At 39.8% G+C, this 20,831-nt stretch overlaps 1 protein-coding gene across 2 annotated transcripts in view; it reads right to left on the minus strand.

Annotated features, from left to right (window-relative positions):
* Positions 1-2,318: 2,318 nt before the first annotated feature.
* The window catches only part of cfap299 (cilia and flagella associated protein 299), a 74,275-nt gene continuing 55,762 nt past the window's right edge, over positions 2,319-20,831 (minus strand). Inside the window, exons 4-6 of one of the 2 annotated variants that reach the window (XM_039803545.1) lie at positions 17,968-18,110; positions 6,645-6,774; positions 2,319-4,953 (exon numbers count right to left, since the gene is read on the minus strand). In XM_039803545.1, coding sequence (XP_039659479.1) covers positions 4,861-4,953; positions 6,645-6,774; positions 17,968-18,110 — 366 coding nt within the window. In that variant the 3' untranslated portion in view covers positions 2,319-4,860. Of the gene's footprint in view, positions 4,954-6,644; positions 6,775-15,420; positions 15,567-17,967; positions 18,111-20,831 lie in introns of those variants that run through there. The other variant, XM_039803546.1, reaches the window with a different exon arrangement.

The raw sequence follows: 20,831 nt of genomic DNA on the forward strand, positions 1-20,831 counted from the left end.
CAAAAACAGTCAGCTGGCAGAAAGGACCTGACTGGATCAACCCAGAACAATCAATCAATCAATCAATCAATCAATCAATCAATCAATCAATCAATCAATCAATCAATCAATCAATCAATCAATCAGTGCATGTTTTCAGACCTATATGCATAAGATACCTACTTGGTTTGTCTAACTCAGACTGCTAAAGCCTTGTATTAGCTTCAAATACAGTTTGTAATGTATTTTTTATAAACCAGGAATGTGGATCATGTTCCCCATCACTTACATTGGAATGAATCTCTTAATGACCAGTAACAGGAGGAATGATAACAGCTAGCAAAACCTGTTTCAGGATTTGATCCTTTAACAAAAGGAATACTTAACATTTTGAGGTGCACGTGCCTGGCGGTTTGGTTTATCCAATGGAGGAACTAGTTCAAGTGCTTTTCTAAATGACTGCGCTGAAAGAGCCCATCAACACGCTCATTATATTTTTTTGGAATGGAGCAAATCACATAAGGACACTGTAATTAGAACATCTATTGAGTTCAAATTGTAGTTGCTTTAGAGAAAGAAATCAGTATCCTTTAGAAATATGCTTATGAATGTGAAAACAACCATGCACAGTAGCATAATAGCCTAATTCAAATTGGGCTTGTTTATCTTTTTATTTTACTGCTGCTGTCAGTACTCTGTTGAAAAAAGAATGTTGTTGAAACAATCTGAGTAAAGGGAAATTCATTCAATCAAACGTGTTGATGAATTCCTCAAGTTTTACACACCAGGCCACACTTGACTGATTTGATTCAGACTTTAGCGTTGCATCGGCTGAACAGCAATGTTTTGACAATGTTAAAATGACTTAATGTAGCACGTGAATGACAGTAAATATCAGAGGTTATCCACAGCATAACTAACAAATGTAGCCTACCATGTTTTACACCATTTTTGAAAACTTTTGGTTTCTCTCCTTTGTTCTCAAAAAAATCTAGTCCACACAAACACTGTTTATAAAAAAAATCTCCGTCCAAATGAAAACACAAAAAAAACAATTGAAGCGCTGTCAAGAGCAACAGGTGGCGATATAACCCTAACGCTAAAGCCATCAGAAGGAAGGCTACCTGGCTGCAATGGCGCATCGATTGCTCCATTGCGCATTCTGACGCCTCTGTTCCTCAATATAGTGGAAGAGTAACTGTACATTTATGTGTAAACATGCTAATAGTCCTGTGAGCAAAGATAGATACAGCACTATTTTGGCCATGTCTGCCATTGCACAAAATGTTGCCTCATTTGGGACGCCTCACAAAAGGAGATAACAGTGTACACTTTCCCCTGTCTATATGTCAACACTGAAAACAGAACTTCAGAAAAATAAAAAGATCTGCTTTCAGTTAATTAAAACGCAGTTAGCGTGTGGACAAAAGGCCAAAACACATAGCTATAGCTATGTTTAAAAAAATACCCAGGTACGTGTGGATTAGGCCTTAGTGCGAAATGAAATGGCTGCAGTCATCAAAAGCTTTGGTCAACACTAATTCTTTAGCCATAGTGTCATAATGTTTGCCTTTTTGTTTTGGAGCTTGTCAATTTTGTGCGCCTGCTCTACCCACTGAACCAACCCGGCCACGAAATTTTAAATTTTACTCCTCTACTTTTCCTCAATAAAATGTATACTTTTACTCCACTACTTTTCCCCTCAGCGTCTTCGTTACCCGTTACTTACAGAAATGCTTTTGTACGTTGGAGTGAACAAAAACTTAAAATTATGTTTCTGTTTTTCTCTTTGTTGATGTCAGACTTGTGGTGTGGAAATCCTGAATAGTATGCTTTACTATAAGGAAGCCACAATAAAGTTCATTATCAAAGTTTTTCTGTATTTTTACTTTTACTTCAAATAGTTAAGTACATTTAATATCAGAAAATTACTTTTGATACTCAAGTACAGTAAATATCAGATACTTAAAGACTTTTACTCAAGTAATATTCTAAAAGGTAACTTTAACTTCAAACGAAGATACTTGTACTTTTACTCAAGTATTGCTTTCAAGTACTTTATAGGAAAGACTGGAAATGTCAAACACATAAAGATGCAACAGAGTTATAAAAGAGGCCAAACTAAATGAAGAGACATTAAATTAAGGTGAAACCAAGCTTGTTACATAGAGAAGGCTGAATAGTGCCTTGACTATCTAAGGACCATATTAGTCTGAATCCACCTCTTTACCTCATGTTGTGTATATTAGGGGCAAGTCAGGCCTCAAACTAATAAAACCATGCTTCAGTTAAAACCCCAACAGCTTAAAAGGCCAATAAAAGAAATGAAGAGGGATATAACCATTTAAAGACTTTTATATTGTAGATCGTTACTATTTACAGACACATGATCTGTCTGGGTGAGTTCCAGCAACTTGTTGTTTTGAGGTTTGGTCTTCCACAGAGGTACTGTATGTCACATAAAAAAAGTAGCATTTCACTAGTGATTCTTGCTTGTTTGTCAATCCACCGACATTTTAAGTTTTCACATCTGCTGTTTTGATTGGTAGGTGTTTGGAGCGACTGATGCCACTTTCAGGGAGGGAGAGCAGAGCGGGCTGTTTCATCACCATCACCGTGCCACATGAATGAGCTGCGGCCTGTAAACCTAAACAGCTGTAGATGAGGGTGAAATGTTCATTTGCCACCCGGACAGTTTGAGTTTTTACTCCCAACACTTAAACACCAAGCAGGGCAGATAGTGAGGCAGGTGGACAGCCCTCGCCTCGAGGTTAAATCTGGTCAAAGAGGAAATGACACTCCCAACACAATTCTTCTGCCAAATTTGAATTGAAAGTCCAGTTAGTTTTGTTGAAGCAACAGCCAAAACTCAAAACATATATTTAAAGACATACTACAACAAAAACACATTGTGAAGATGAAGAGAACATAAATGAAACACAACCTCCTCTCGACCCAGTTAATCACACAGTTTTTTTGTAAAAGTCCTGAAGACTTTTACAAAGTCTGTTCATCATCACCCCAAAACAGGCCCAGAACTCACATCTTCTTTATAAAAATTAAAAAAAAAACACTGACTAAGAAAACCCAAAACCAGACCCCCATTCCCTGAATCCCTGCTTTTACAGAACCAGAACCCACATCCACATGTCACCACACATATTGTTTCAATGAGGCTAATTCAGCCAGTGGAAGGCTGCCGTGGTAATTGGGTGTTAGAATGAACTAATTTGATTAAATCTCGTAACTTTCAGAAATAAATTTCAGTTTAATTGATGCAGGGGAAAGTAGTACAATGGCACATTAAGTATGGCTGCTTCTATGTCAGTTTAAAGGAATCAACATGTTGCTTTCTTGCAGAGAGTTAGATGAAAAAAACCTAATACCGCACTTTACTGTCTATACATTACATTAAGCTACAGCCAGGAGACAGTTATCTTAGCGTAATAGGAAGACAGGAAGCAAGCCTGGCTCTGTCTAAAGGTAGAAAGGAATCATACTATTTCTTGGCTGGGAGCCATGACAAAGAATCCATGGAGTCCAAGAAATAGTCCGGCACAACTTCCTTTGAAACCACAACTCTGGTTTTTGTCCGGATTAAACAAACCAGATATAACATGTTAATTGTGAAGCTTGAGAGGTGCTGGTGAGCGGATTTTGTTACCTTTGGAGAAGCTAGCTGTTTCCCCCTGTTTCTAGTCTTTATGCTAAGCTAAGTGGCTTCTGGCTGTACTTTCATATTCACCACTGATATGAGAGAGCTTTCCTCTCATCTAACTCTTAGAAAGCAAAAGCAACAGGGTTTCGAGAAGTAATTCAAAGAATGGGGGGAAAAGTGCATTGCTGAGTGAAGAGTTGATGCAAGTATAAAAGCGGATACTATGCTCGATGGTTAGACTGTACATTAACGCCTCCACAAAGCTGGTACATGTGCAGGATGTTTCCTTTTGACTAAATGGTATAAGTGTTTCCCCCCAAATAGGTGTCTGCAGAGTCTACAGAAAATTTATTTAACAACAAAGACCCTGTAATTTGTTGTTCACAGCTTATAGACATAGATAATGTTACTTGTGGTGGGGCTTAATTTTACCATATGTTTCAATAACAAATGCAAAAAAAGTGTAAATCCAGAAATTAAAAAGGGAAGAAGTTGCTACAAGTCTTCTGTACTTCCTAAATCATTTCCAAAGCAGGTTATTTGTAAAGTTGTCTTCCATTAAAAAAAAATACCATAGTGAATGACTAATATGTAAATAACAGAGCACTTTGATGTCCTGTAAAGTGTGCCTTGCATCTGGGAACATGCGGAATGCTTTAAGCCCATTAACCATTCTTCCAGTCCAATTGGAGCTACCGCAGCCTAGGGGAGGACATAAAAGCAACCCCCATCATCTTTCAAAGCTCTTACGCCTTTAATTTGTTTAGACAAACAGCCCAAAACATGCCAGGCCAAACGATGGGACGAGCCCAGGGTCCCCGAGCAGGTTCCATTCCTTCAGGGAATGCCAAAAAAAACTCAAACTGGGTATTTACTAAATGGAATAAAAAAGGCCAAAGAACTTAAAGGTAAAACTATGTTACGTATAACTTCATAGGTGGGAAATGTCCCAAAATCTGAAGTAACACATCAAATCTCAGGTTATTTGCAAGGAAACTTCCAAGTTGTCACACTGGTCCATCCACTTCTTACCTCTGGGAATCCTCAGTTTAAAGTCATTTTTTCCACTGCAGCACCTCCACCCAGATGGCATGCATGATATGAGGGCAACAGTTTGTAAATGATGGTGCAACTACTGTACAGCAACTCGGTCAAATTAGAGGCTTCCAGTGCTCTCCAATATGTGCCATATGTATGAATGTGTCGGCAGCAGCCTCTGAAGCTTAGACTGTCCTGATGTTGTGGTCATAGACGACGACATGGATGTAGAGATCCGATTGTAGAAATGTCCTGTTGGAGTCCTCACCAGGACCAGACTGGAACCCAGCACAGAGTTAGAGCAGTTAGTAGGGCTAACAGCGTTATCTACAGTCTATACAGGTGCATTCAGACTACATCCGCAAAGTATCCCTTCAGTGCAGGTTTAAAATGTGAAAGCTGCCATAGATAAAGCCTGTTAGTAATTAAACAAAACTTCAGATATCCAGAACACATCTCTTTATAATAAAAGGTATATTAAAGGGGAGGCCAAGTGCAGCAGAATTTGACAGTGACTGTAATTGTTCATTTTCCAAGATGTTTTGTGTTACTTTGAATGTCAAATCTGACACGGCCCCACCACTAAGATGTGAAGCCACTACCAGCTGGGAACATTTATTCAAGGCTAAGTGTGTCAAAAGCTTCTAGTGGGAGTGGATCCATAGCCAACCATTACACTCAATTTACACTTTTACCTCAAACACACTTGTGGGTGTCCTAATAAGTGAGACGGTCTTCCTTTGCAAGTTCAAAAGAGCATCAATAAAAATAGACCAATAAAAAATGACTTGACACATTTAGAGAAAATGGGAAATGCTGGCTAAACTAAATGATAAGCATCTACTTTTTCGGGAAACAAAATTTGTCATTAACACTAACTTCATCTAAGTGACTGTAAACTTTTACTTAGATTGACTAAAGCAATTGTCACAACTGATAGAGTATGACAAGCCCTCCACCCCCCCAACCCACTTTCGGGCTAGGATAGAAAAAGTGGTCACAGTATGACAAAAAGCAGAAAAACAAACAAACCACCCAAAGTGAGTTGATGTAAACCTTGATTTTGGAAGGTTCCACTGCGGATCTGTGGCCACATGAGCAGCTAGTGAGCTCATGGTGGGTTAAAAACCGGATGGTTCTGTGCTGCTCCGTTTTGAGCCAATCTGAGCTGAGCTGAGCTGAGCGGGGTTCTGGGCACACGGGTGGTTTGCTGTGTCTGGCTTCCTATGCCTTCTCTTGTGTTTTTAATAGACAGCCTGGTCGGGGCGGTGCTCGACCGCAGCTAGAACACTGAGCTGACATTTTGGTGCTTGGCCTCAAAAACGCAGTCCCCACAGCTCTGTCTGCAATTTCAAAATAGTTCAGCCCCACACCAACTACTTCCCTACCCCCCAGCAAAGAGGGGAACTGGAGAGAAAAAAACCACAGTCTGTCAGTCGTTATTCTTCCGTGGCCCCTGTCGGACTCGGAGTGTGGAGGAAGCACCTGTCTCGGCCCCTTGATTCTCCGTTCTTTGTGCAGGTGGAAAGCAAACATCTATCCCTCCCACTGATGTCTTTCTCTCTCTGAGTTTCTCCAACTGATTCTCTTATTGTGTAGTCTCCCTCTGAAAATGACTGCGTATGATATATCTCTATATATTTTTGCCAGCAAGACCCCAGGCCATATTAAACAAACAGGATGTTGTGGGTACATGGCAAGTTAGTCACCTGAGCCACGAGGACAACAACGTGTTTTCAAAAAAGTCCCTGCTGCAGCAAAAAGGCTTTGAAAAGATTTTTTAGCCCTGTAGCCGTTTTGCTTTCCTGGGACATTTTTACTGCTGTGGAACAGGTGAACTGATCTAATTAGCCGTGCCATTTGTCTCCCTGGGGCTTAAAAACAAAGCAGGACAACACCACCACCACCACCACCACCACCACCACCAACAACAACAACAACAACAACAACAACAACAACACAAACCTACCAAGGGGTCCACATTCAAGATCTTTTTGTCCCTCTTGTTCTTAAAGAGAAGGCCGTTAGGGTCGTCATAAATCACCTCAAAGTTAGGGCTCGAGTTGGACGTGGACACCTGTGTCTTCCAGTTGTAGTAGCTGTAGACAAAAGGCAACAGTAATTGTTAGATGATTAAGGTGAAGACATATTTTAAGCTTAAAGGTGCTTTCAAACCAACATGGCATCATGACTTTGCGTAAACATACACGCCACTTTCTTAAAGCCAAATGGCGTGCTATCTGTACGCATTTTGAGCTATCCACGTGTATGTCTACGCTGTATACAGTGGATGTAAACATACACACGTGGCGTCTTATCCCGAGATTGTGGTGTACCATCGCGAGAACTATGTCAAAAAAAAAAAAAAAGTTGGGTTTAGAAAAAGAACATTGGGAAAGGCTTTAGAAACACAAAAAACGACAAAAACAAGACGGTGACCAACGTCACACGCTTAGGAAAACAATAAACGGTTGGGTTTAGGAAAGAAACATTGGGGAAGGCTTAAAAAAAAAAAAAAACTTTGAAAAACACCACACACGGGACGCAATCCCGGCTCTCCCTGGTGAAAGTCCTGTGTTTCACCCATCCACCACCTCAACCAAGCTCCCTCTGCGGACTTATGTCCTTTCATACAACTCCCTACGGCGAAAATTCACACGTAATGTAGGTCAATGGCGGCCAAACAGTTGATAAACACGCTAAAAAGGGATTATGCGTCTTGATAACATGTGAAAACGGCATACAAATTGGCGTGTCATACATACGCCACTATATTGAGATCAGTCTCAAACAGTGAGGGGTTAATCAAAGCAGTGGTAAAGTGGAAGCCAACGTTGTTTGGCAAGAATTATCTTAAAAGATTGCACTTTGTTTTTTAAACTACTGGAAGCTACCAAGTATTGTAAGGTTGGCACTCGCTGAACATGCCAGGCCATTTCGTTTTGTTTTTGTGGGCGTACACACACATATTGCTTAAGAGAAACACATTTGAAACACATGGATTTAGATAAAAGGATGCAACCCATAGTACTCAGGCAGGGTGGGGGAGTATTGCGACATGGTTATATTGTTTTGGTTGTAAAATAAAAATAGTTGAAAACAGGTCAGCTTTATATGAGATGCTATGTGAACCACAGGAAAACCAATCTGTAGCGCAGCTTACATTGCATTCTGTCTATCCTCTTGCCTTCTGTTGCGATGCACGTAGCATCTTCAGTGCACCTTGGGTTCTAATGTCTCACATAGGGTATGCAGTATGACTGTAGAATGGATGAAAAAGACAATAACCCTACATATAGATATTACCAGTCGAACACAAAGTCAAACTGCTCAACTAGGTCTATGAATTTCACTCTAAAATATCAAGAGTTTAGTTTTAGGTTGGGCTGTGATTGGCTGGTTGCATCACTGCAACATAACACAGAATGAAAAGATGGTTCTATTTGCCAGATTCAAGCAGCAATGCAAGTCAAAGTAGTTGAGCTTCAAAAGACAAGCAATGCCTTTTCGGATTTCAAATGGGAGTCAGCTGAGTCTGATGGTTGACACTTGTTCTGCAATATGTTTCAGCTCACAGTGGATAGAAATGTTTTGAATGTGATCTAGATGAAGAAGAACGTGGTAATAACAGGTCACATTTTTTTTTTGCATGACTTTGCAAGATTTTAAGAAAAGACTGATGCTCAGTGGTAGTGGTGTGTGCTAAATGACCATTTGGCATTCTGCTTTTTCTGAACATTTTCCTTTATAGACTCACACAGCAGGAGGCTTTAAAACAACACATGAGCACCATATTGAGGTCATGACTTATGTTTAAAGGAGGAAAGATAACTTTACGGATTACAGAGCATTACACAGCCATAGTTATCGTATCAATATTCAACAGCAGGTTATAAAAGAACTTTGCTTTGCAGGAAAGAGAGTAATACAACCTGCAGAGTCAAGTATCTTTTGTTAGAGTGGCCGAAGGTAAACGTCTGTTTCCAATTTGATGGTGATGGCTCTGTGTTGGAGTTTGCCAAGCCAGGCATTAAAGTAAAGCTGTGGCTAATAAGCAATTGAAACCAAAGAAAAGGATGAAATCCAAAATAAATGACCGATTAATTTACAGCATCCGATGGGATCATGCTCTGCTTTTAGGTTTGGGTCTGTTATTTTTGATACAGCAGAGCAATAGCGTACAACTTTGTGACAGAGTCAAAGGGACAAAATGTATTGGACCTTCAGGTTACAGTAATACATTTAGCCTGTGCATCAATTTAAGGATGTGGTTTATTAACATTTGATATATTACACAATTAGGTAGTGTTTATCCCTGTCAAGTCATTTATCAACTAAAGCTTCTCCAACAGTTTGATGGAGGCAACATGTTTGTTGAAGAAATGAAAAACATCCATTGCAGCTTGACATTTTCTAGCCATGAAATTGGCAGATATCTTCTCCTTGTTGATGTGAAATAAGAGGTTGGTTGGAAGTTGAAACACCTCATTAAGGTAGTGTTGAATACTGCATTGTTCCCATGTTAAGTTTGGATTCTGCACAACCTTTCATCTGAGAGGAGCCAGGCATGGAAACTAAAGACAAAAGTCTTTGGTTTAACTTAGTTAAAAAATGCAAAAATCAATTAAATGAGGCCAGATTGAGCTTTAGTTCCCCATCTGTTTGAATTCATCAGATTAATTTGAGACATATTTATGTATCAAACACTTTTTCTTTGTATTGTCCAAATTGTTTTTGCTATGCTATTGTTCTGGAATGGGTTTTTGCTTCTGTGAAACACTATACCGTATTTAGAAAATTGGTATACAAAGATTTATTATTATTATTACCATTGAAACATGTTTAAAACATTTATCCCTACTGATAAATTACATTTAAGAAATTTTCTTGGAAAAAAGGCAAACCATCAAAAGCCAACAAAAGCCTAAATAATGCAACTGCGGTAACAGGTTTGAATTTTGTTATACCAAGTAATGAGGCATAAATAACCCTTGATTATTATAGAGCTGTCCTCTCCAGGCAGCGGTGGCCATTTTCAGTGGTACTCATCATTAGCTGTTCACATAATAGTAACACAACTCCACGTAACACTCTTGAGCGCTGATGGTTGCTCTAGCGTGCCTCAAACAGCAGTTTGTGGTTCAAGAAGAAAGTTGGACTTGAGGGAGGAGTCTCAGTGTAAATCTGGGAAGAGCAACGTTATGTTGGGGGGCTGAGTGGGCTGAAGCTGCAGCAACAAGTTGTAAATATTGGACCATAACATAATGGAGAGGTGCCAGCATGCTGCAGGTTATATTTCCCTTGCTGATGCTTTACTGGAGCCAGTACACGATGAACAGCATGTATATTATTATTAATGACCCACACTATGTAAAATACATGTCAAAATGTTTACATTTACGTTGTGAGACCTCTGTGGGTTTATTTTTTTAAAGATTATTTTTTGGGGCTTTCCCCTTTATTACATAGACGGTGGATAGGCATGAAAGGGGGAGAGAGATGGGGGATGACACGCAGCGGAATCGAACCCGTGCCGCTGCAGGACTCAGCGGACTCAGGACTTACTGGGTGAGCTTGAGGCCGCCCCATATTTTGGTTGTATGGCTGGTGTCAAGATGTTTTCTGTAGGATCTGTTTCAGAGGCAATCTCGAGTGGCATATAAAACTAGTTTGCAAATACTCATTTGCATTTGAGCCAAAAAGATATTTTCTGACTTCTGATTTTCTGACTGAAGCAAACATATAGTACAAGCAATATAAAAACTTACCGATGTGGCCTTTCCAAAACCCAGACCCCCACGCAATTTTGGGAAATGTAAATACATATTTCTGCAGAATGGTCTGCTTTTGAATAGCTATGAAAAGGGCCAGCTATTCCAGCCAATAGCGAGAGCGACTGTCTTTACTACTGGTATCCTGGCAATATGGTTTTCATGGTTTTCATACTTTTGACTGGGGACTTGATTTGGACTTGTCTCGATGGACTTTAACTTGAAACTTGACTTGGATTTGTCTAAAAATGACTGACGTAAGGCTCAAATTAAACTGTCTCAAATTACTTGATACGTTCTCTAAGACAACTGAGAATTGATGTTGAACTTGACACTAAATTAGGACACTCAAATTATTTTGAATTGAGACTTGATTTGGTACTGCCTGATTGAATGAGGCTTGACTTGGACTTGTCTCAATGGACTTTAATTTGGGACTTGACCTGGACTTGTTTCAAATGACTCCAGACTTGTCTTGATGGACTTTAACTTGGGAATTGACTTGGACTTTTTTCAAATGACTTGAGACTTGACTCGAATTACTTGAAACTTGCATTGGACTATTCTCGACTGACCTCAACTTGAGACTTGACTTGGACTTTGCTCAATTGACTCGACTTGAGACTTGACTTAGAATTGTCTTGATTTACTTTGACTTAAGACTTTCCTTGGACTTGAGACTTGACTTGCTTAAATAACTTGGAGTTGGCTCAAACTCTTAAAATCAATGATTTAGTTCCAAATTTACCATAACACAATGATAGTTTGGTAGAGAAACAAACTGTTTATGATTTTATAAACAGTTTGTGATTTTATATTTCATATCACCCACTTCTAGTAGGCTCTACTATATTTTGATACTACAATTGGATGCAACACATATCGGAACATGTGACAGTATACAATCTGACGTCTCAGATATCTGTCAACCATCTCCTGCCAGCTTTCTGAGTAGTATTCCTCTCCAGTAACACACATGCAATGGATGCTTCTGAACAGTGCAAACTGTGGGGAAAATACACTGATGCATAAAATTATAAGGTATGATAGGACGAGAGCTCTTTTTCAAGTTGCCAACAGCGCTGAGTAAAGCAGGTTCAGAATAGACTGCTGCAATGCCCCAATTATGAAATACAAATTGAGGTTTTTCCCTTAAAACTCAGGATTTTGTCTTAGAATTGCTTTCAGACAGATGCATACTTCTTCTCTTTGTAAATTAGATCTGACAGCGTTTCAGTGACTATTTTTACCGAAATGCCATACAACAATTAACATATTTTTGGTCGACCACTTTTATTCCATGGTGAACCGCTTACTTTTGCAAGAGAAATGGGACAGATGTGAGATATTTTAACACTGAACATGAAAAAGACTGACGGAAGTGTGAAAAAAGTAGTTTTTGAAGCAATGCCGAGAATTTTGTTCAAACGTTACTTGGATGTGTTTATTGGACCCACCTCCCTCACTGTCCCATATGAACTGTCACCAGGGCAACTAACTGCATGGTCGATGCACATTTGGTCACAAAGAAAGCTCCAGCAGCTGGATGGCACCACACCCAGACACATGGACCAGTAAAAGTGTGAGAACCTGGATTTGGTGGAAACAATGACGGTGCTCTCAGCACCGGTTCCTGGTTCCCTATGCATTTACCATGGCTGTTTGACATGTGCAATGTGCCTTTTCACTTTCCATAGTTACCGTGCTTAGCTCTATTGTTATCTCCAGGCGGTCATTTTCCAGGGCAATGTCAACAGTCTCATTATAGGGCTCAGAGGAGCTGGACTCTTTGCGCTGGATGATATATATCATAAAAGCGCAAATACCTTGCATGTGTATTCGTTCAGCTGTTTTACTCTGTAGTGGCTGAAGAATACAAGTCCAGTAACTGTTTCTGAAGTTAATGTTTCCAGTGTAAATCACAAAAGGCCTCTTCAGTGTTAAGAGTCAAAGTGTAACGAGTTGAATTTACGGTTAAGCCTTCTGGGTGCCATGGGGTGTATTTCAATGACATATCACAGATGAGCCATGTCCAGTTGACAACCCCATAAACAAACCCACTGTATCCAACCAGCCACTTACACACACCTTTTTTTAAATCATTAATTTTGGTTCAATCGGGGAATTTGTTAATATTTATTAAAGCACAACTTAAGTGCATCTGTCTTAATGGGGTGTGAAAATTGGGTGCTTTTGAGTTCATGTTGTTCTTATTTTTATGTTGTTGCCCCAAACACGACTGAGATGAACACATTACCGGAAGCATTTTTCTAAGCTGTCAATATAACAAAAAGCTGAAACAATTAGTCAATTTCTAATCAATTAATCATTTACTGCTTTAATCCAACAAAAATACCAAACATTCTTTGGCTTCTTAAATGTGATGATTTGCTACTTGTTTATTTCAAATCACTGTAAACTGAAGACCTCTGGTCAGACAAAAGAGGACATCTGAAGTTGTCACCTTGACCTCTAGGAACTTGTGATGGACATTTTTCCATTACGCTTTAGACTTTTTATAGACTAATTGAGCTATTGAAAGTTACTTATACTGTTAATAAACAGCGTATTTTTTATGAAAATGGGTACAAACAAAAAATGACAACAGTTATACATAACATAGACCCTCACCCTACTAACCAAAGTTGATAGTTATAATGGGCCAATGCAGGTTAGGGTTTTCATTTCTATGTTAACAATCCAAAAATATACACAGCTGCTTATTTTGAGCAAATTACACCATATGCTCATATCATATTTTAAAATGTTTCAGTTTGCCATCAGGGCTTCCAACAGATCTACACATGCACACACAAACACACACTGGCCAGAGCCATTACATAATGTGGTGACACAACTGGGTGTTATCCCATATTCCATTTGACTGGAGCTCAAGAGGCTAATAGCACCTTGACTAAAGAAGGTTAGTCAACTCAGTCCAAACAGTATCAGCACGTAGAACAAACAGCCCAACTGGATTTAACCCTGAGGATCCAGCCAATGAAGTATGTGTGCCATGTGTGAAGATCAACACACGACACGGAATGTTCTGGCTTACCAGCAAATATTTATCAAACTGGCAGACTCTACTACGATAGAATATCCCACCACCCCCATTAAAGCTCTGACACAATGCTTTAGGCCGTGCCGCTAAATCACCTTCTGAGCTGGAACAGTTTCTCTTTTGTATTAAAAGTTAATAAAATAGGACAGCAGTGCAAATATTTTCACAGCGGAAAATGAAGCCAGACACACAGGTGCATTGCAGAGGCTGAGCGTGGAGGCAATATAGTTTTGGCTTTGGAGAAGGCATGCGCTGTGTTTAGACCGAGCAGATCCTTCAAGTTCAATCTTTCAGTGTGTCACCAAATGCACGCAGGGTAGAGAAAGTTTTATATGATCAAGCATTTTTAAAAGTTCTTTGAATTAGAACGATTCCATGAATAATACATGAAAGGTATTGCTGACTTCAGAACACCAAGGAATGTAAATGATGTAGTTACTGTAAGAGGGTAGATTAAAAAAAACATTTGGTGAACTCAATGAGAGTCATTCTTTCACGCAAAACACACTGTAACAATTTAAAGAGGAAAAGAATCAATTACAACTACCATATATATGTCAGATGTTGCCCTTAAAAGTCTACTAAACACAGGGACTGAAGAGGGAGAGAGATAAAGAGAGGAAGGAGGGGAACAGCCAGAGTGCATAAACAGATGGTCACTTTGCTGGGGAACATTAAATAGACATCAGAGATGCTGTAGGCACATCTGGAGTGGCAGGAAGCTGGGTGCACAGAGCTGCAGATCTGTGGGATAATTAGATGAGGGTCAGGAGTGTGTGTGTGTGTGTGTGTGTGTGTGTGTGTGTGTGTGTGTGTGTGTGTGTACCTGCGTTGGAAGAGTAAAAAGTGATGGAGACAAAAATTAAATGAAGATATAGCCTTTAAACAAGTGATATTGTTGCTTTTATTACCCTACATGTGCAGTATCAGTGTCAGATTTTGGTTAAATGTATTGAAAGGCAAAAACTGACCAGTTTCACATGTGTATCTGAAAGTTATTGTCTCTCAGAGGCACACTCAGAGGTTACTTATTTGTATAGTCATTTATATGTTTGTAATTTCTTTTGCAAAGTTGTATAAAGTATTGTCACTTAATATCAGTATTTACAAAAGTCTGTCAAGGAAATTGCAGTTTTCTTATTATTACCAATATTGCTTCTATTGTTATGTGGTTTGGTGTTATTAACTGCTTCTTAGATGTAAACTTTCTACAGATGCAACAAGGAAAATGCTGTGCTTGATTTACTTTAACCAGGTTTCCCAGGAGGTCACAGGCTTACATATGCCTTTACAAATGACGTTAATATGTCCCACCCACCCAGTGTGCCTGCTAAAATAAATCAAGCCCTGTGTTCAACTGATCTTTGCTCCGTGCTGCTCCTATAGAGTAGATTCAAATGCAAAGATCCTGGAGGTGAATGAAAACTGAAAATATTTCAAAATGTAAAAGTGATTCCAACTGTGTCAGACTAAACCTGACTAACATCTCTATGAGCCATTACGTTTTAGTTTTCTGATACAGCAGATGACCAAACAGTGGTCCATTAATGACAACAGTCAAAAATAACAACCTCAAAAAAGCCAGCTGTAGTTCCTATTTTTGCAACTAAAGACGAAGACCATATCAAAATGCTTACTAAATCCGCATTTTAATGTGGTCTTGCTTCCATAATTGTTGGAGATGAAGGTTGTAGTAGGAAATAATGAAGGGAAGATGTTTAAAAAGTTGAAACATCACCTGCACATATCCCTCTGCTAACTGCCGTCACACCATTCACAGGAAGTTGGAAAGTAAATTCTCGTTATCCACACCATACTGCTGGAGCAGAGATGCAATTTACATTTTACATAATTGACATTTTCCTCCAACCAATTCATTTTTCTTCTTCCTGTCCTTTAAATTCACCTACTTTGCTCCGGGGAGATACTCTGCTATTTTATTTCTCTCCTCGAGACATTGCAGACTGTGTACGTGAACCTATCCACCCTTCCTTGCTGGAGGTGGGAGGTGGAGGCCAGAGCTGGCGCTGGTGTCGCTGCTCTGTGTGCTTTGTGGCTGTGGAGGAGGAGGAGGGACAGGATTCAGAGTCCTGCGGTGGGAGGTTTAGTGCACTGAGTGGGCAGCAGCTCCAGCATCTGCTCCCTCTTAGCGGCAACCACACTGGGTGTTATTGTTCCCGACAGAGATGAAAAAAGGGGTGGGGGGTGACATAGGAGGGGAGAGAAGGGGAGATGTAGCAAAGCATGGAACGCGAGGTAAGAGAAGTTGAAAATAAAGACAAAGAGATGTGTAAATCTGATGTTTAGTTGGTGAAAGAAAAGAGACACAGAGAGGGAGTGTGAAGTCAGATGTCGGATGGAGGGAGGGCAGGGAGACCCGTGTAGGGGGGGGGAGCCTCATAAAACCATCATTAGGGAGTAGGCTGTACCTCCAGGCATGCTCACCCAATGACTCACACCTACTGACTTCCACTCGAGTTCAAGGCCACGAGCGGGATTGTGTGTCAGAACACATGGTGAGAAATGGATAAATAAAAACAACAAAGCTTCGCATGTCTGACACTTTGGTTTTAAAGAAAGGGAAAACCACTTCCAAAAATAAAACACACACTGTCATTCTTGTTGTCCTTCAACTGCTGTAGAAAAAGACAGTTCTCGTGATATTATTTAATTATTGACATGCAAATTGTGCTTATGAAAGCAAAGAACACTGTTATATCCTTAAAAGGTTTGCAATTAATAGTAAAATACAGTATGGATGTTTTTAGGGCAGCTATGCAACGCACATCTTGTAAAAATGAAAATACTGTTGTTGAATCACAGTATGCTTGGTTTTGTTATATTTAAAATTCGGACTAGCTAGTACCAACGAGTGTTTTTTGGTCAAATCTCAAGAAAATTTCTGTTTGTTTTACTACCTCAGTCTTACTTTTCGAATTTTGTCCTGAAAGTTAAAAATGATTGTGCAAACTCGCTACTGAAATACTCATATGGCTATCAGAGCTTCTAGTGAGCTACTGTACCTTTTGGTTCAGCTGTGAACCAAAGTTCAAGTCCTACATGACAAGAATGATGGTCAAAACTAAGAAAATAAGATCCAGATCATGGACAAAGGCCTATTTTACCTTTATAATCTGTCCACATTAGGTCATGAGAGACAATGTTCTGCCCAGTGTCAATGAGGTTATACAGGGTGCATGCCATTTGGCTGAACTCTGAAAATAACCATGTAATACTCTCATTACCCCCTTGTATAGTCGTGTTTGTCCTCATGGGATTTTTCGCACCTATCTGAAATGTTGGTAATATGTTACTATGCACGAGCATGTGGAATGTGGGAATGGTTTTGGCTCCGGTAATTTGCTGACAGCTCTATATGTACACAGCTCTCCTGATAGACAACGAATTACAAAGATGTTACCTGCCTCACTGAGGGACACAGACTAGATTTTAGCTTACACCTGTAAGGTCAGCAGTTTGCCTGTGGCTTGGCCTGGAATTGTGCGACTGGCACTGATGCATGTAGTTGCTCAACATACAATATATTATATGCCAGGTTAAAAGAAAACTGAAAACTTGCCATGTGTAGAATCTGAATGGGATAACAGCTTAACAGTACAAGTGTCTTTTTAGACACTGTAAATTCTGGTGGCTTTAAGCTGCTCTAATCAATCATATTTTACAATATCAATGGACTTGTAATTAGGTATAAATTGCTTCATCAGAATTAATTAACACTGGCGTTTCAGGCAAACCACCCAACAACTGTCATTCTAACATGGAACCACCTGACTAGTGCTGCTGCAGCTAACAATTATTTTGATTATCGATCAATCTACGTACATTCCCAGCGCAATTTCCTCGAGACCTAGGTCACATTTTAAAAGTGCTCGTTTTGTTATACCAACAACCAAAAAACCCAAAGATATTGAATTTAAAATTACATAGAACATTACCCCAAATCAGCAAGAAGAGCTTGGACACAACTTCCGTTCAGTAATCACTAATGTGAAATTGCAAGCATGGCACATGATAGTGTGTTCGAATAGGACCTCTAAACCAAATCAGTCAATCAGCTGATCTATTTATCTCTCAATGTATCTAATCCCAATGGCCATAAAATCTATTACACACAGGCAATCTGTGATTACAAATTTACTGACTCTAATTAATGTCGGTCTTGTCCAGACAGGTTCAGCACTTTGGCAGCTCTACTCAGCTTTACTTTGGAAGTGTATATTCATTCCCCATTCATGCTGAGGCCACGAGGGCTGATGCTGTACATACTAAATATACTGGCCCTTTGCATAGCTCCTTCCAAGCCTTGGTCTCTCACGTCAACCTGAGTCTTTAATCCTGGATAATAAGATTTCCTTACTCTTCAAATCTTGTCAAATCCCACTCGAGTCAAGACCTCCCAAACCAACGTGGACATGTTGCAATGGAAGGCGACTTACCATAAATCTGAGCGCCCTGGCATGAGCCTCTTCTTTCCGCTGAAATAGGGTTCAAAATCTTGGGTCTTGAGTCTGTGGGCGTAGTCTATATAGCCAGATACTTCCTGTCCAAGAGTATTATGATCCCTTATGAAAATGACCGACTGTAAAAAGAGAAAAAGAAGAAAACCCTCTGTGTAAATAATCATGGCCATCAAGCCCCTCCTGAGTAAAAGCCAGGAAGGCCAATGTCACTTGTTAAAAGTGGACTGATACGGGGGATCTGTTACAAATCCTCCCACTTTGAAATACAAAGACTCATGTTATACGGTTTAAATCAGAAACGACTCCAACTAATGTCGTCCTGCGATGGCCCAAGCTCACCGAGGTGGGCTGTCTACAGAATATCCTGCTCAGATAAGTGCGTGGGACTCGAGCTGAATCCTTCGACTTACAGTAACTAGAGTCTCAGTTCCGTTCCAGTACACCTACAGTCCGGGCGAGAATGTAGCTTAAAATGACAAGAAATGTGGAGTCCTGAGTCAAAACATAATACTGTAAGTTGTGTGCATAGTTAAGGAACTTTTATGATAAAATATAAGGTGGTCAAGTAAAAAATGTCCTTAAAAAGGTGATTAAAGGTGTGGCCCATGTCAATAAAATTGACTTGTTTTGACTAGAGTCAGTGTTAAATGTTTTTAGACTAATCAATCCCCATGGTTCAGGCTGTAACAATAGCAGACTCATTTTCCCTTTGAATAACAAAACCACACAATGAAAAACCAGTGCTTTGATGTTAAAGGTTCCATGGCATGAAAATTTCACTTTATGAGGTTTTTTTTAACATTAATATGCATTCCCCCAGCCTGCCTATGGTCCCCCAGTGGCTAGAAATGGTGATAGGTGTAAACCGAGCCCTGGGTATCCTGCTCTGCCTTTGAGAAAATGAAAGCTCAGATCTGGAATCTTCTCCTTATGAGGTCATAAGGAGCGAGGTTACCTCCCCTTTCTCTGTTTTGCCCGCCCAGAGAATTTGGCCAACCCATGAGAGAGAGAGAGACATCATGACTTTCAAACGAGCAAAGTGGTTGGTCAAGGCCACACCCCCACCCTCCACCTTGCCCCCCCTCTCTCCTCCTCAACAGCTACAGACACAGAAATGGCACATCCTAAGGAAAGCTCATTGTGGGACTGGCTCTAGTGGCTGTAATTCTGCACCAAGGCTGAATTTCGGGAAAGAGACTTCAGATACAGTATTAGGGGACCACTAAGGTTTATATAAAAGCATCCAAAGAGCACCATGTCATGGGACCTTTAATGTCTTCAGACCAGCCCTGAAATGGACCCGAATCCAAAACCATAGATGCATAAATAAATGTTTTTATTTAAAAAAAAATATGTTCCAAAAACGATCAGCAGACAGTCCGCCTGGTCTGAAGTAAACCTGAGGATAATTAGACCCAATCCAAAAAGTGGCCAACCTCAACAGATCCAAACAGATGTATTACAGTTGCCCATGTTATAAATTTGTTATTTAAGGTATTATGAAATTGTATTTGATACGATTGTTGATATTTACACATTGTTTTTTTTTTATTGCTAATCATCTGTCAATATTAATACTTTTCTGTACTGCTTTGGAAATATAGGTTTCTGATCTGTCATTCCAATAAACCTTATTTGATTTTGAACACCATCACTGTCAGCAGCATGATGCTCCAGAAATGACACTTGACAGTTTACACTACAATGATTATGATGTACCATATTATTAGACCTGAGAGCGACTCAGCTTGGGTATTAGACTATTGTCACACAGACCCAAGACCCACGGTAATAGCTTGTTAAATGCTACAAAAATTGTAAATTTTATTGGCAAAAATGCTCAGAATAAAAGAAAAGGATTGTTTGAAAAGAGCTACTGGGGAGCACCTGTGGCTTAGGGGTTAAGACCTAAAAAAAAATAACTACTGGATGTCAGAGCAACATCGGTTAGCTCTCTATATTCCAAATACTGCTTTTGATCAGAACTCTATGAGTAAGAAGAAAAAAAGGCTTTGATTCTCCAACGCAAACAAAACACATAAATCTAAAGACAGTTTCCCGCTTGCTCATCAGAGACCAGGTCTTTGAAGTGAGCCCATCCCAGACATAACCTGGGAGAAAAAAAAAGGATGACAAATGTTTTTTGTCACCGGATTCAGACAAAGCAAATGGAAGGCAAGTAGTCCAAATCCTCCCTCAGGGGACATCAGAACATGAAATGATCTTTTCATGTTGATTTGATGGTTTAGATAACACATGATGACAATGGATGGGAAGAACTCCAAACAGAGGACACACTCAGGTGTCAAGAGGTTGTTTTGTCTGCCTTCACAAAGATAAAAAGAAGCTTTTCTTTCTTTCTTGAAAAAAGGAGGACTCTTTTTTTTTTTGTCTCTGACTTGTCTTGTTTACTCTGAGCATGAATGAGTCTCACTTGTGGGCCTACAGTAACGCAGTAAGAGGATCCAAGCCGAATACCTCAGCTAGTGATATCACATATGTATAGGCCTAACTGTCAAGGCACGGGCCATCTGTGGATCCCTTTACTAAAAAGGCGTGAGATAACTAGCGCTCCAGAGCTCAGAAGAAAAGAGGGTTCCTTTCTCTCTGTCTCTCAAACATTTAAAACAGATGCTATCAGGTTCACAGCTGGCTGGAAGCCTGGGCCAGATACCCTATCTACTGGCTTCTGTCCTCCGGCAGCCAGCCTTGAAAAGACATCATCAGCTGGACACAGCAAAGGCAAAGGAGGCTAGTAACATTTGGGTAGTGGCGCTAAAAATAAATATGGCAAAATTCATCTATAGAGAACACGTAAATTAATAAGGTCAGTTTGCTAA

This window comes from Perca fluviatilis, chromosome 6 (genome assembly GCF_010015445.1).
Source record: "Perca fluviatilis chromosome 6, GENO_Pfluv_1.0, whole genome shotgun sequence".
Lineage (NCBI taxonomy): Eukaryota > Metazoa > Chordata > Actinopteri > Perciformes > Percidae > Perca > Perca fluviatilis.